Below are 14,279 nucleotides of genomic sequence, written 5' to 3' on the forward strand. Positions count from 1 at the left end.
TAGACCTGACCAATTCTTAAATATCCATAGTTTTTAGGATGAAACTTTTATTTAAACCAGAATTTTAACCAATTAAAAAATGTACAATCTCTCTGTAGATCAGTGATAGGTCTATTAACTAGACTTCAGGCCTTATTCAGTTTCATAATTTTAACTTACATTCATTCATGTGTATGTGTAACATGCATAGTTCTATGCAATTTTATTCCTTGTGTAGACGCATGTACTCATTACTACACTAAGTTACAGAAAGTTCCGTTCTCAATCTCTAGTCTTATCTTTTCAAGAATGTTATATAAATGGAATAATGTGTAACCTTATGAGTTTGACTTGTTTTCATTAAGCATGTGTCTTTGAGGTCTATTCAGGTTCCTTCTACACATACTGTTCTGAGTAGATATTCCCTTGTATAGTTGTACCAGAGTTTTTTCAAATATTCTGGCCCCTGTATAATGGAACCTAAAATGAATAAAAATATACCATCAATGGCTTTTGGGAGTAGTTTTTGAAGAAATAAATAATTGGTCTACATTATTCACATAGTAGGGGTTAATCTGCAGAAAGTATTCCCACATTCCAGGAGACCCTTGTTCGTGGGCATTTTTAGGAATAGACTCAGATTTTTCTGCTCTATCTAATGGACCTAGAAATGTGTGGTATATCCAGCCCAGTATTCCTCTTTTGTACTGCATGTTATAGAAGTGGCCTATCTTCAGAATATCATTCTGTGTCATGCCTGACTTTCTTTTACCTGCTGTGGTTTCTCAGTTTTTAACCAGTCTGAAGTTTTTTGTCTTTAGATTGTAAAATAGTTTGAGTGATAGGTTCTGTTGCTCTCATTTTAGAAAATATCTTCTACTCATTTACCTTAAGTATTAAGAAATGGCTTTTGATTCTCATTTTCAAAGATAGAGTAGAAAAATTAATGTTCAGATTTATATCCTTGATACTATTGATAATATTGATCTTAATCTAGTAATTTTTAAATTAGGTAATTCTGTTTACTGACATGAATGTTCTTCTGTTGTTTCCCTTTTCTACTTTTGAAAATCTTAAAAATCAAAAGTAACTTATACACGTAGGTTAAAAAATTACTTTTAGTAAGGTTTAAAATCCCTAAATATTTCCTGAAAAACTACTATTTGTAACTTTTGTATATGTTCTGAGAAATTAGTGTTTGTGCACCTATGAAAATAAATGTGTACTCCTTTTTATGTAAGTGGAATCTGATTTATATACAGTGCTTAGTGTATACTTTTTTTTTTTTTTTTTTGACATTATGTCTTTATACAAAGGTAATCAACACTGGATCCACCAGCATGCTGCTGCAGCTCATGTGGGCTTATTTCATTGCTTCTAGGGTAGAGTAGTCTGGAATGGATGTTGCTTAACTCTGTGTGCCAGTCTCCTCAGCTGTAATCCTGACCGCTCCTTCCATAGTGGCTTGCCAGTTGCGCAGGGCCAGGGGTGGCTGCAGCAGGAACAGGCAGGACTGTGTGTGCTGTTTTGCTTACAGAGTTTCACTTTGTTGCCCTTGGTAGAATGCCATGCTGTCACAGCTCACAGCAACCTCCAGCTCTTGGGCTTGGGCAATTCTCTTGCCTCAGCCTCCCGAGTAGCTGGTACTACAGGCTTCTGCCACAATGCCCGGCTATTATTTTGTTGTTGTCGCAGTTTGGCTGGGGCCAAACCTGCCACCCTTGGTATATGGGGCCAGTGCCCTATTCACTGAGCCACAGGCGCTGTCCTCCTCCTCTTTTCTTTTTCTTCGTTCTTTATTTTTTTTATTTTTTTAATTTTAAGACAGAGCCTCAAGCTGTTGCCCTGGGTAGAGTGCTGTGGCATCACAGCTCACAGCAACCTCCAACTCTTGGGCTTAAGCGATTCTCTTGCCTCAGCCTCCCAAGTAGCTGGGACTACAGGCACCCACCACAATGCCTGGCTATTTTTTGGTTGTAGTTGTCATTGTTGTTTTGGCGGGCCCAGACTAGATTGAACCTGCCAGCTCTGGTATATGTGGCTGGCACCTTAGCTGCTTGAGCTATAGGCGCCAAGCCTCATTAATTGATTGATTGAATCCCAGAAGCATTTATATATGTACTTTTTGTCTTGGGTTTCAGTATGATACAGAAAGACCAAAAGCTTTTTTTTTTTTTTTTTGTAGAGACAGAGTTTCACTTTATGGCCCTCGGTAGAGTGCCGTGGCCTCACACAGCTCACAGCAACCTCCAACTCCTGGGCTTAAGCGATTCTCTTGCCTCAGCCTCCTGAGTAGCTGGGACTACAGGCGCCCGCCACAACACCCGGCTATTTTTTGGTTACAGCTTGGCTGGGGCCGAGTTTGAACCCGCCACCCTCGGTATATGGGGCCGGCGCCTTACCGACTGAGCCACAGGCGCCGCCCGGGGACCAAAAGCTTTTATTTATATTTACTGTTTTACTAGACAAGTAGAACCTCCCATAGTTGACCACCTCTTTAAGTTGACCTCATTTTCATAGACTGGACATGTACACATCAGTACAGTAGCCTTAGTTCCCGATCACTTCTGTATATTGTCAGGTTCGTTACAGTCCCTTGGGTGGTCAACCTTCTGAGGTTCTACTGTATTTAAAAGCAATCATGGGCGGCGCCTGTGGCTCAGTGAGTAGGGCGCCGGCCCCATATGCCGAGGGTGGCGGGTTCAAACCCAGCCCCGGCCAAACTGCAACAAAAAAATAGCCGGGCGTTGTGGCGGGCGCCTGTAGTCCCAGCTGCTCCGGAGGCTGAGGCAAGACAATCGCTTAAGCCCAAGAACTGGAGGTTGCTGTGACCCGTGTGACGCCACGGCACTCTACTGAGAGCGGTACAGTGAGACTCCGTCTCTACAAAAAAAAATTAAAAAAAAGCAATCACAACCTTGAATTTGGGAGTATACTTGTTTGTTGGTCTCTTTTTAATGATCTTCAAAAATAATTTTTATCAGCTATTTCTTGAGCGAGAGCGAGCAGCCCAGTTGGCAGAAAGTAAAACAGATGAGTTGATCAAAGATGCTCCCACCACTCAGCATGATAAGAGTGGAGAATGGCAAGAAACAAGTGGAGAAATACAGTGGGTGTCAACTGAAAAAACTGATGGTACGGAAGAGATACATAAGAAGGAGGAGGATGATGAAGAACTTGACCTCAATAAAGGTATATTTATTTTGAATAATGTAGTCAAATTGAGCATGATGGTTTGATTTTGTTTTCTTCTTCAACGCATTTTAATTCACTGATTGTTATACTCTGTTAACTTCTGTTTAGGGCCTTTCTAGTTCAGTCCAAACAGGCTTTGATACTTCAGTATTGTAGTGGTACTTCCTAGCAGTTAGGACAGTGGATGTCAGTGGCACACATGCTAGTGATAGAAAAGGTAAAGTTGGGCGGCACCTGTGGCTCAGTCGGTAAGGTGCCGGCCCCATATACCGAGGGTGGCAGGTTCAAACCCGGCCCCGGCCGAACTGCAACCAAAAAATAGCCGAGCTTTGTGGCGGGTGCCTGTAGTCCCAGCTATTCGGGAGGCTGAGGCAAGAGAATCGCTTAAGCCCAGGAGTTGGAGGTTGCTGTGAGCTGCATGATGCCATGGCACTCTACCGAGGGCCATAAAGTGAGACTCTGTCTCTACAAAAAAAAAAAAGAAAAGGTAAAGTCACAATGGGCGGCGCCTGTGGCTCAATGAGCAGGGCACCAGCCCCATATACCAAGGGTGGTGGGTTCAAACCCGTCCCCGTCCAAACTGCAACAAAAAAATAGCTGGGCGTTGTGGTGGGTGCCTGTAGTCCCAGCTACTCTGGAGGCTGAGGCAAGAGAATCACCTAAGCCCAAGAGCCGGAGGTTGCTGTGAGCTGTGACGGCATGGCATTCTACCGAGGGCAATAAAATGAGACTGTCTCTAAGAAATAAAAAGATAAAGTCACTTTTTTCTTCCTGGGCCCCTCCTTTCCTATGCTTATCTGTTGAAAGAGATTGTTTTTTTATCAGTTTCATTTTAAACCAAGTTCTATTGTCATAAATTCTAGTATAGTTTTTTTTTTTTTGTAGAGACAGAGTTTCACTTTATTGCCCTCGGTAGAGTGCCGTGGCATCACACAGCTCACAGCAACCTCCAACTCCTGGGCGTAGGCGATTCTCCTGCCTCAGCCTCCCGAGTAGCTGGGACTACAGGTGCCCGCCACAACGCCCGGCTATTTTTTTGTTGCAATTTGGCCGGGGCTGGGTTTGAACCCGCCACCCTCGGTATATGGGGCCGGCACCCTGCTCCCTGAGCCACAGGCACCGCCCATCTAGTATAGTTTTTAAAGGGTAAGTACTTTGTGGTAAACACAGTAAGAATTACATTAGAGGTGGTATCTTCACTAATCAAATCTTTATTGAGTGTCTGCTATTGTCAGTAATTTTGATAGTTGTTTTACCATTCCTATAAGTTCTGCAGAATAGCCATTTGTAGTTTGATATCACTAAGGTTATGAAATTTATATTGTCAGCCCTCTATATACATGGGTTCTGCATGCTCAGAATGAACCAATAGCAAATCTAAAATACTGTTTACATTGTATTGGGTATTATAGAGGTGATTTAAAATATACCAGAGGATGTGCATAGGTTACATGCAAACACTGTGCCAGTTTATATCAGAGACTTGAGCATCCTTAGATTTTGGTATGGGAGAGGTTCTGGAACCAATGCAGATTCCAAGGGCAATGGTAGTATGTTCAGCTTTACATTCCCAGGAAAACTCAGCAGTATCTTGTTCTGAGTTCCTCCCCAAATCTAGTGCTATTGTGGTAAGACATTTGATTCTTCTTCAGTTTCTAGGTATTAATGTTTGGGGTAGAGGGGCATAATGATATTTTTAGTTATTTAGCAGTCTTTTAAAAACTGAACAGTTTTAGTATATTCATAAGATTTTGCAACTATTGTAACTGTCTAATTTCAGTTCTATTTGTTTATCTCCCCTGAGAAAACCCCATTAGCAGCCATCACCCCTGTTTTCCTCTCCATCTAGCCACTGGCAACCGCTAATCCACTTTCTGATCAGTGGATCTGCCTGTTCTGGACATTTCATATAAAAGGAGTCGTATGTGACTGCTTTCAAATAACAAAACGTTTTCAAGGTTTATCAGTGGTACAGCATCTGTTAGTACTATATTCCTTATTATAGCCAAATAATATTCCATAGTATTTTTTACCACATTTTGTTTTATCTTTTTCTCCATTGATAGGTACTTGTATTGTTTCTGTTTTTTAGCTGTTATGAATACTGTTACTATGAATAATTCTGTACTTTTTTTGTAGATACATTTACTTTTCTCTTGGAAATAAACCTAGGAATTGGAAGTGTTGAATTATGTTAACTCTATATTTAACATTTTAAGAAACTGCCAAACTGTTTTCTTTTGTGGCTACACTGTTTTACATTTCCATCAGCAGTGTGTGAAGGTTCCTCCATTATTTGTCTTTTCAAAAACTTCAGGTTGTTGCTGTGGATGTAAAATGGTACTGCTTTGTGATTTTATTTGCAGTCCTCTTATGACTAGCAGTGTTGAACATCTTTTGCTGTGCTTGTTGGCCATTGGTATATCTTTTTTTTTTTTAAGCGTGTCTATTCAATTCCTTTACCTAGTTTTTAGTTGGGTTGTCTTTTTGTTGTTGAGTTGTATGCATTCTTTATATATTCTAAATACTTAACCCTTACCAGATACAAGGTTTGCAAATACATTCTCCCATTAAGTGGGTTGTCTTTTTACCTTATTAATGGTGTCCTCTGTAACACACAAGGTTTGTGATTTTTGGCTCTTATATGTGGGCCCCTCCCTGTTTCATCTTGAGTTAATTTTCGTTAATTAATGGATGTTCAGTTGTCTTAGCACCATTTGTTGATGTTTAGCAGTTTTGAAGAAGAGGTAAGTAATAGAAATAGTTGATTTTGTGGGGTGGTTAGTAATATATACTGTTATAATTCTTTATTTAAACATTTTTAGCCCTTCAGCATGCTGGCAAACACATGGAAGATTGCATTGTGGCCTCCTACACGGCACTACTTCTTGGGTGTCTCTGCCAGGAAAGTCCAGTAAGTAAATAATTGAGTAATATTTTATCTTTTTAGCTTTAAAGTCTTTTATCTTTGGTTGGGCATGGTGGCTCACGCCTGTAATCCTAGTACTCTGGGAGGCCAAGGTGGGTGGATTGAGCCAGAGTGAGACCTCATCTCTTAAAAAAAAAAAAAATAGCTGGGCGTTGTGGTGGGCTCCTGTAGTCCAGCTACTCGGGAGGCTGAGGCAAGAGAATTGCAAGAATCCAATAGTTTGAGGTTGCTGTGAGCTGTGACGCCATGGCATTCTACCAAGGGCAAAAAGTGAGACTCTGTCTCCAAAAAAAAGAAATAAGTAAAAATAAATAAAAAAAATCTTTTGTCTTTAGAAGATTCCAGTATAACAGCTTTAAAAAATTCCAATGTAGCAGCTTTATTCCCTTATTCATGTCGCTTATTTATTTACTTTTTCCTGTTTATATTCACATTATTGCAGAAAGAACAGGTTATAGATTATAGAGATATTTAAACAGTTTTTTGTTTTTTTTTGAGACAGTGTCCTCCTTTGTTGCCTGGGTTAGAGTACTGTGGTGTCAGCTTAGCTCAGAGCAACCTCAAACTCCTGGGCTCAAGCAATCCTACTGCCTCAGCTGCCCACGTAGCTGGTACCACAGGTGTATACTACTACACCTGGCTAATTTTTCGTAGAATCTTGCTCTTGCTCAGACTGGTCTTAAACTCTTGATTTCAAGTGATCCTCCTGCCTTGGCCTCTCAGAGTGCTTGTGGATTGCAGGCAGGAGCCACCACACCTGTCCAGTTTAAACAGTTTTAAAAATTATTTTCCTATGGAAGAAAAATGGCAAGAAAATATCTTAACATTTGTAACAGTTTTCTTTAATTTCATTCTAAGTAAAAACTTAGTAAAATCTATGTTGGAAAGGAAATAAACTTGTCTGGCATTTATATTTACATTTACTCCCTTTCCAACATAGGTTTTAGTAATTCAAGTTTGAAGTGAAATTTTCCTTTTTTAAAAGTAAATTGTTGATCTTTATGACTATTAGAACTGATGTACCTGTCAGAGTTAGGTTGTTTAAGGTTTAAGAAAAAGCAGATGTGAAAAACAAGGTAGTCTCATGAAGAGGGAAGATTTACATTAAATTAAATTAAAATTAAATTAAAGATTAAGATAATGTATAATGTTAAAAACGTTTAAATATTTGTGAAACAGCCAGGCACAGGGGCTCACGCTTATATCACCAGCACTCTGGGAGGCCGAGGAGGGTGGATCACTTGAGCTCAGGAGTTTAAGACCAGCCTGAGCAAGAGCAAGACCCTATCTCTAAAAAATAGCTGGGCGTTTTGGTGGGCACTTATAGTCCCAGCTACTTGGGATGGAGACTGAGGCAAGTGATCACTTGAGCCCATGAGTTTGAGGTTGCTGTAAGCTATGATACCACAGCATTCTGCTGAGGGTGACAAACTGAGACTCTGTCTCAAAAAAAAAAAAAAAAATTATTTGTGAAACTTTATTTATTTTTTTTTAATTTATTTTTATTTTTTATTTGGCTGGGGCTGGGTTTGAACCTGCCTCCTTTGGTATATGGGGCCGGCACCCTACTTCTTGAGCTACAGGCACCACCCTTTTTAAAAATTTTTTTGAGACAGAGTCTCACTTTGTCACCTTTAGTAGAGTGCTGTAGCATCATAGCTCACAGCAACCTCAAGCTCTTGTGCTCAAACGATTCTCTTACTCAGGCTCGTCTTGAACCTGTGAGCTCAGGTAGTCCACCCACCGTAGCCTCTCTGAGTGCTAGGATTATAGCCAGAGCCACTGTGCCTGGCCTTATTTGTGAAACTTTTAAAGGTACTTCCCAAAGATGGGAGTCTAATGAGAAAGTTCTTATTTGATGGATCAATCCATTCACATCCTTTGATTGGAGTAAAAGAAGGGATAATATAAAACCTATATTCCACTGGCTTAACCAAGATGGTAGAGTCTAGTTGGGGCTTTTGCAGTGCTTCATTAAGGTCACTACGGACTCAGATTATTTGTCTTTAAACTGCTGACTTCCACATGTCTTATCCTCTTCTAGTTCTTCTTATGGCCTTATGCTGACTGTAGCTAAGAATCTCATTAAATTAGATAATGTCCAGCAGTAATAGTAGATTTCTCTCATCTTGGCCTGCATTGGGTCACATTAGATAGGATTTACCTGGGAGAAATATTAGTGTCTATATAATCTGAGTTAGCATAGAAGTAGAAGATTATGGCTATTGGACAGTCTGCTGCCATGGAAAAAACAAAGATGAGGAGTAAATCAGTCTATAAAGGGGATGGCAGAGTCATATGAGTGTTCCCTTTAAGGTGTGGGGGGGTACATATGCATATTTTTAGGTGGACAGTCTAGTGAGAAAGCCAGATTTTGAAATGGAAAAAAGTTGATTTTTTTGGTTCTTATTTTTTTTTTTTGTTTGTACAGAGCAAGAATATTAGGAGATAGGAAAAAGTAGAGGTGGTATAGGAGGAGTCGGTACTAGTAGGAAGGAAAGGCCGTCTTTCTTTCTGAAGCTAGAGGACTGAAAGAGAAGATTAATGTTCCACGAATAGCTTCATTTCAGGAGTAAAACTCATGCAGGCCTCTTGTGTCTGGGTCCACCTACCCACCCACGTTTCTTCTTATTCTCTCTTTTTTTTTTTTTTTGGAGACAGAGTCTCACTATGTCACGTTCAGTAGAGTGCTATGGCATCACAGCTCACAGCAACCTCAAACTCTTGGGCTTAAGCGATCCTCTTGCCACAGCCTCCCAAGTAGCTGGGACAACAGGTGCCTACCACAACACTTGGTGGCTATTTTTTGGTTGTAATTGTCATTGTTGTTTGGCAGGCCTGTGCTGGGTTCGAACCCGCCAGCTCCAGGGCCCTAGCCGCTGAGCTACAGGTGCTGAGTCTGTTTCTTCATCTAGTTCTCAGTGTTGCCTTTTTTTCACTTTTTGTATCTATTTGTCTAAGTCCTGTGTAGTTTTACAAGTCAGTCTTACCTGTCTCTGACGTACTTAACATTGTTCTAAATGCATACCGGCCTGTTCCATGCAGCCCCTTCCATGCACTGATGATGCTTTCAGGATGAAGAGCAAGGTTTACTTCATGGATCTGGAGGTCCTGTAAGGTCTTTATGCCCCTTTCCTGTAACTGCTTCAGTTCAGCCCTTTATTTCCAATGTCAAGATTTAAGAGCAAACCTATCATTCAAAGAGAAGGTGGAAAAGCAGGCCTCAAATAAAGGCAGCAGACAATATATACAGTTGAACCTCTGTAAGGTGACCACCCAAGAGACTGTAACAAACTGGTCAACATATAGGAACTTCTGTTGAGTACATGTGGTGCAAATTTGGTCACCTTAAAGAGGTGGTCACTGTAGGGAGGTTTAAAAATATTCAGTCATATTTTCTTATACAATGGTTCTATAAATTGTGTTATTACCACATTTGATTTATCTTGGGTCATCTTTTTCCACGTTTTATTTATGTTCATATCTTCTAAAGAGATAAGGTTCTTAACTTGTGGGTAGTGTTAAGAATTCAAAAAGCTAGCTGCTCCCACAAAATGTAAGTAAAGGAGATTGGCCCTATGTGTTAGTGGGAAAAATTGACAAGTAAGCGTGTGGTTGGTTATGTAGTAAGTGCTGCTTTGTGGTCAAGGGCAGCATGCTTAGGAATTAGGAAGCCCAGGAGACTGGTCTTATTTTCAGTTGCCCACCATGTTTCTTACCACTTTGCATCTGGTGTCTTGCAATGGTCAGTCTTCTTCCAGCTCTTCCTGCTCTCTTTGCCTCTCTCCATTCTTGGAGTCTTGACATTGCTGCCAGAGCTGTCTTGCCTTCAGAGTACTTTCTCATCACTCTGCTCCTCATCATCATTAAAGGAGTAATGACTTTATTTACTGCTTCAGGACCCCCAAACTTTTAAGACTGCTTCTCATTTTCCAAAGCAGACATAACCCTTGGATATTTTTAAAACTTTACAAATAGGCTATTCTATGTGAAGACTTCGTTTTGTACCTGTTAATACTCTGTTTAAAATAAATGTTTTAACTGTCCTTCCTATTGCCTCCGCCACTATATATATTGCATTCTTTAATGAGGGGCTTTCATCCAAAACGTAGGAGTAATTTATTCTCCATTGTGGAGGGGCACTTTTCTGCTAAGCAGTCCTCCAGAAATAGCACAGCCACTGCTTTGTCGTACCAGGGTAGTGGCTTTTGGTGGAGAGGCTCATTTTGAATGTGAGTGATTGGTAATGCATAACTTCACATGATTACTTTTTTCTTTTTTTTTGAGACAGAGTCTCACTGTGTCACTCTTGGTAGAGTGCCATGGCGTCACAGCTCACAGCAACCTCCAACTCTTGGGCTCAAGTGATTCTCTTGCCTCAACCTCCCAAGTAGCTGGAACTACAGGCGCCTGCCACAATGTCTGGCTATTTTCTTGTTGCACTTGTCATTGTTGTTTAGCTGGCCCATACCAGGCTCGAAACTGCCAGTCCCAGTGTTTGTGGCCAGCGCCCTAACCACTGAGTATGGGCGCCAAACCAACAGATTGTTTTATATATAGTTTTGCTGCTGCTTGGAAATACCTTAACTCTCATCTCCTAGCATTATCTGAGAATCTCTTTATCAACGATCGTGTAGTTAATTCCCGTTGTACATAATTGGTTGGATTTGCCTATGGAGCATGAGAAATTTTATTTTATGAACAGCTCTATGAGTATGTTCTCAGGTATAATATCTTCCTCTCCCGGTCTCCTTTTGCAGCACCCCCACCCCCTCCCCCAGTGCTCACTCTCATATTTACAGTGCAGTTTGTTATTTTAGGTCTTTTTCTTTGAGTTTGCAGAAGTAACTGTGCACACAAATGTGTCTTTATAGTCACTGCCAACTTAACCTTCTTCCTTTCTGAGGGTAGATTAGGGGGAAGGAATGGATGCTAATCTAGACTGAGTGTGGAAAGGGAATAACTTCGGTGTTCCACAAGATCTTGTAGAAGTTTGTTTTGCAACAGGGTGTGTGCTAGAACCAACAACGCTGTACGAGGGTACAACCTCATGTTTTATGCCAGTTGACCAATATTTCTTTTGTTTCCTCAGATCAATGTAACCACTGTGCGGGAATATCTGCCAGAAGGAGACTTTTCAATAATGACAGAGATGCTCAAAAAATTTTTGAGCTTCATGAATCTTACTGTAAGTAGCTTTTATTGCAGCTTGTTTTAAATGTTAAGGGTAATATGTTGACAGTAGAAATAAAAATACTATGGCCATAGGCTTGGCGGCCGTAGACTTGGCGCCAGTGATTATGGCACCAGCCACATACGCTGAGGCTAGCGGGTTCATACCCTGCCCAGGCCAGCTAAACAACAGTGACAGCTGTAACAAAAAAATACCTGGGCATTGTGGCGCGTGCCTGTAGTTGTAGCTACTTGGGTGGCTGAGGCAAGAGAATCGCCTAAGCCCAAGAGTTTGAGGTTGCTGCGAGCTGTGACGCCAGGGCACTCTACCGAGGGTGACATAGTGAGACTCTGTCTTTCAAAAAAAAACAAAAACAAACTAAAACTATGCCTGTAGATAGTAAGTGGAAGTAAAAAGGGATTCTCTTAATTTTTCATAATTATAATTCATCAAGATGATTGTGTGTTATGACAAACACTTTATCATCAAAGGCACAATTTTATGTGAGTGTACTTTGATTTGTGGTGTTTACTTTAGTAAATATAAAGGAATTAAACTTTGATTTAATGCTTTTTAATATTTGTTAAATATTAACCGTTTACTTCCTTTCCTTCTTTGTCCTCCCTTTCAGTGTGCTGTTGGAACAACAGGCCAGAAGTCTATCTCTAGAGTGATTGAATATTTGGAACATTGCTAGCTGCTTTCCCTTTGCTTCAGGTGCTTGGTAATGCTGGAGCTATTCTTAGACAAAGAAAAGTCATGAAAGAAGTCCTTGAAGATATACCAAGAACATTCATCAGTGTCATTCGTGTTTGGATTTTTAAGACCACCTAATTTCTTCGTCATGCATTCTGCATTTGCTAAATGACAGTTACTACATCAATCTGCAACTATCAAAAATGAGGGAAAAGGTTCAGGCTGTTAACAATTCCATGCAGTATTTAAATACATTTACTTTGGCAGAGTTTATATCCTCCCCTTGTTTTCTTGCTTTACTCTTGGCAAGGTTTAAGGGGAAAATTTGTGCTGCTGTTAGTGCAACTGCTGTGTATGTTGAGCCACTGTTGTCATGCCAGCCAGGTGCAAAGGCAGCTTAAGCTACTGAGGTATCGAATGTTCTGAGGACATTCTAGACAACAGCTTAGTTCCTTTTTCAGGCTCATTTGCTTTTGCTTTTTTGTTGAATGATTCCAATCGTAAATAAAGCTTTTAATAATTTTGTGAATTTTTTGGTTGTTGTTCCCTGAACTACTGTTTATATTTAAAATTAGATGAAATCCAAAGACACAAGGGATTAATAGTATATTTTTTTATTCTTGATTAGGTTTGGGTTATTGAACTATTTTTCACTTTTGTGACCACGACCATATCCAATATCATACCATGATGTGTCATAGCTGTAGACACAAGAAAACAAGTAACAGTTGAGGGAATATTATATAAGATGATGTGCCCTGTTAAAGGAATAAGCAAAATATACAAACCCAGGGTAGTTTACACTTAATCCTAGGGAGGCTCTTGAAACATTATTAAGTTTTGAGGGAAGATTCTCTAGATATATTTTCTAATGTTCAATACAATAAATATAAGGAAGCTAAAACACCAATGTGGAATTCATGTTTCCAGATAACATGTATATTCTTCTATAGAATGACAGGATCAATTGCATAAGCGCAAAGCCTTAAATTGCTGGTTAGGGGAAGACCCTTTTTTCATTCAGATTCTTTGTTCATAAAACAATTGTTTGAAAAAAACAGTTACGGAACACACAAAACATTTTTTAGGTGTAGTTTTATGATGTTGCAAATTTTTCTTTTACTAACTATTCAGACCACTGGTTCTACAGTTTTTTTTTTCTTTTTTATTGATTGGGCCTGAATACAGGCTTTCCAGAGATATGTTTCATTAATACTTTCAAATACCTTTCAGGTAGTTACATCATGTTTCACATTGGATTTGTAAAACTTAAAGCCATAAAAATATTAGTTTGGTGTGTATTGGGGAAAATAGCTTAAAGTCTAATTTTTACCCATTTAGACTTTGTTATTTCCTTGTATAAAGTGACAAATCGGGGCTCTTGTATCAGTGCCAGCTGTAATGTTTTTTTAATGCAGTGGCTGCCTTCTATTGTCTTCCTATTTTTGATAATGCAGATTGTTGGGAAATCTATAAGGAAGTAACTGATTCCAGGCAAATTGTTTTCTTCTTCCCTTCTACCCACCCCAACCTCTACCCGTCACTTTTTAAGAACATAGTATACCAGTGTAACATGGGAGAGATTGAAATTGTATTTGCCCTGAGTATAAAAGCTAGCTTAGCAAACTATTTTAAAAGCATATCAGTAAATGATACCCATAAAATTAAATTAGTTAGATATGTTTTGCTTAATTATTTTAAAAGTACATTGGTATTTATTAATCATTCATTGGCTTTAGGGAAAGAAACAGGTTTGGTAAAACTGACTTGTTTCAGATGATGAGAATATTATAATTGAAGCATTTGGATGAGAACAATCAGGGTGAGCTACATTTTTCTGTTACACTGGTAATCATTTTGAGAATTGATTTACCTCAGTGTTTAACAGTTTTTTGTTTTGTTTTGTTTCTTAATAACTAATTGTCAAGCACTGATAGAGATGCAGATTTTGGTGGGGGAGGTAGTGGGGGAGATGGCACCTCACCAACTGCAGTGCATTTGTGTGTTTTTAACCCTCAGAGAACTCTGCATTTTAGGGTACTTGAGGCTGACTTGCAAATTAACTAAAGTTTTAAAGTAACCTTTTTTTCCATTGTAAATATTTCTGTAAATAATACCAATTGGAAATTAGAACAGTAGAGTACTTTTCTGAATCCAATCCTATTTTTATTTTATACAGTATTTCTCAGCTGTGATCTTTGGAGCAAAAGCCAACGGCAGGAAAAAATAGTTTGTACCAGTTTCATGAAGTATGTCTTTGGGTTTTTGTAAATAATTTTAACTCAAATAAAATTGCTACTTTCAATA

General features: G+C 39.4%; 1 protein-coding gene across 4 annotated transcripts in view; it reads left to right on the forward strand.

The window, feature by feature from the left end:
• WAPL (WAPL cohesin release factor) overlaps positions 1 to 14,279 on the forward strand; it is a 91,479-nt gene extending 77,200 nt beyond the window's left edge. For all 4 annotated transcript variants that reach the window (XM_053583794.1, XM_053583797.1, XM_053583795.1 and 1 more), the window contains exons 16-19: positions 2,964 to 3,171; positions 6,000 to 6,088; positions 11,196 to 11,291; positions 11,908 to 14,279. In XM_053583794.1, the coding sequence (XP_053439769.1) occupies positions 2,964 to 3,171; positions 6,000 to 6,088; positions 11,196 to 11,291; positions 11,908 to 11,973 (459 nt within the window). In that variant the 3' untranslated portion in view covers positions 11,974 to 14,279. The remainder of the gene's footprint in view (positions 1 to 2,963; positions 3,172 to 5,999; positions 6,089 to 11,195; positions 11,292 to 11,907) is intronic.

Source organism: Nycticebus coucang, chromosome 3, assembly GCF_027406575.1.
Source record: "Nycticebus coucang isolate mNycCou1 chromosome 3, mNycCou1.pri, whole genome shotgun sequence".
Lineage (NCBI taxonomy): Eukaryota > Metazoa > Chordata > Mammalia > Primates > Lorisidae > Nycticebus > Nycticebus coucang.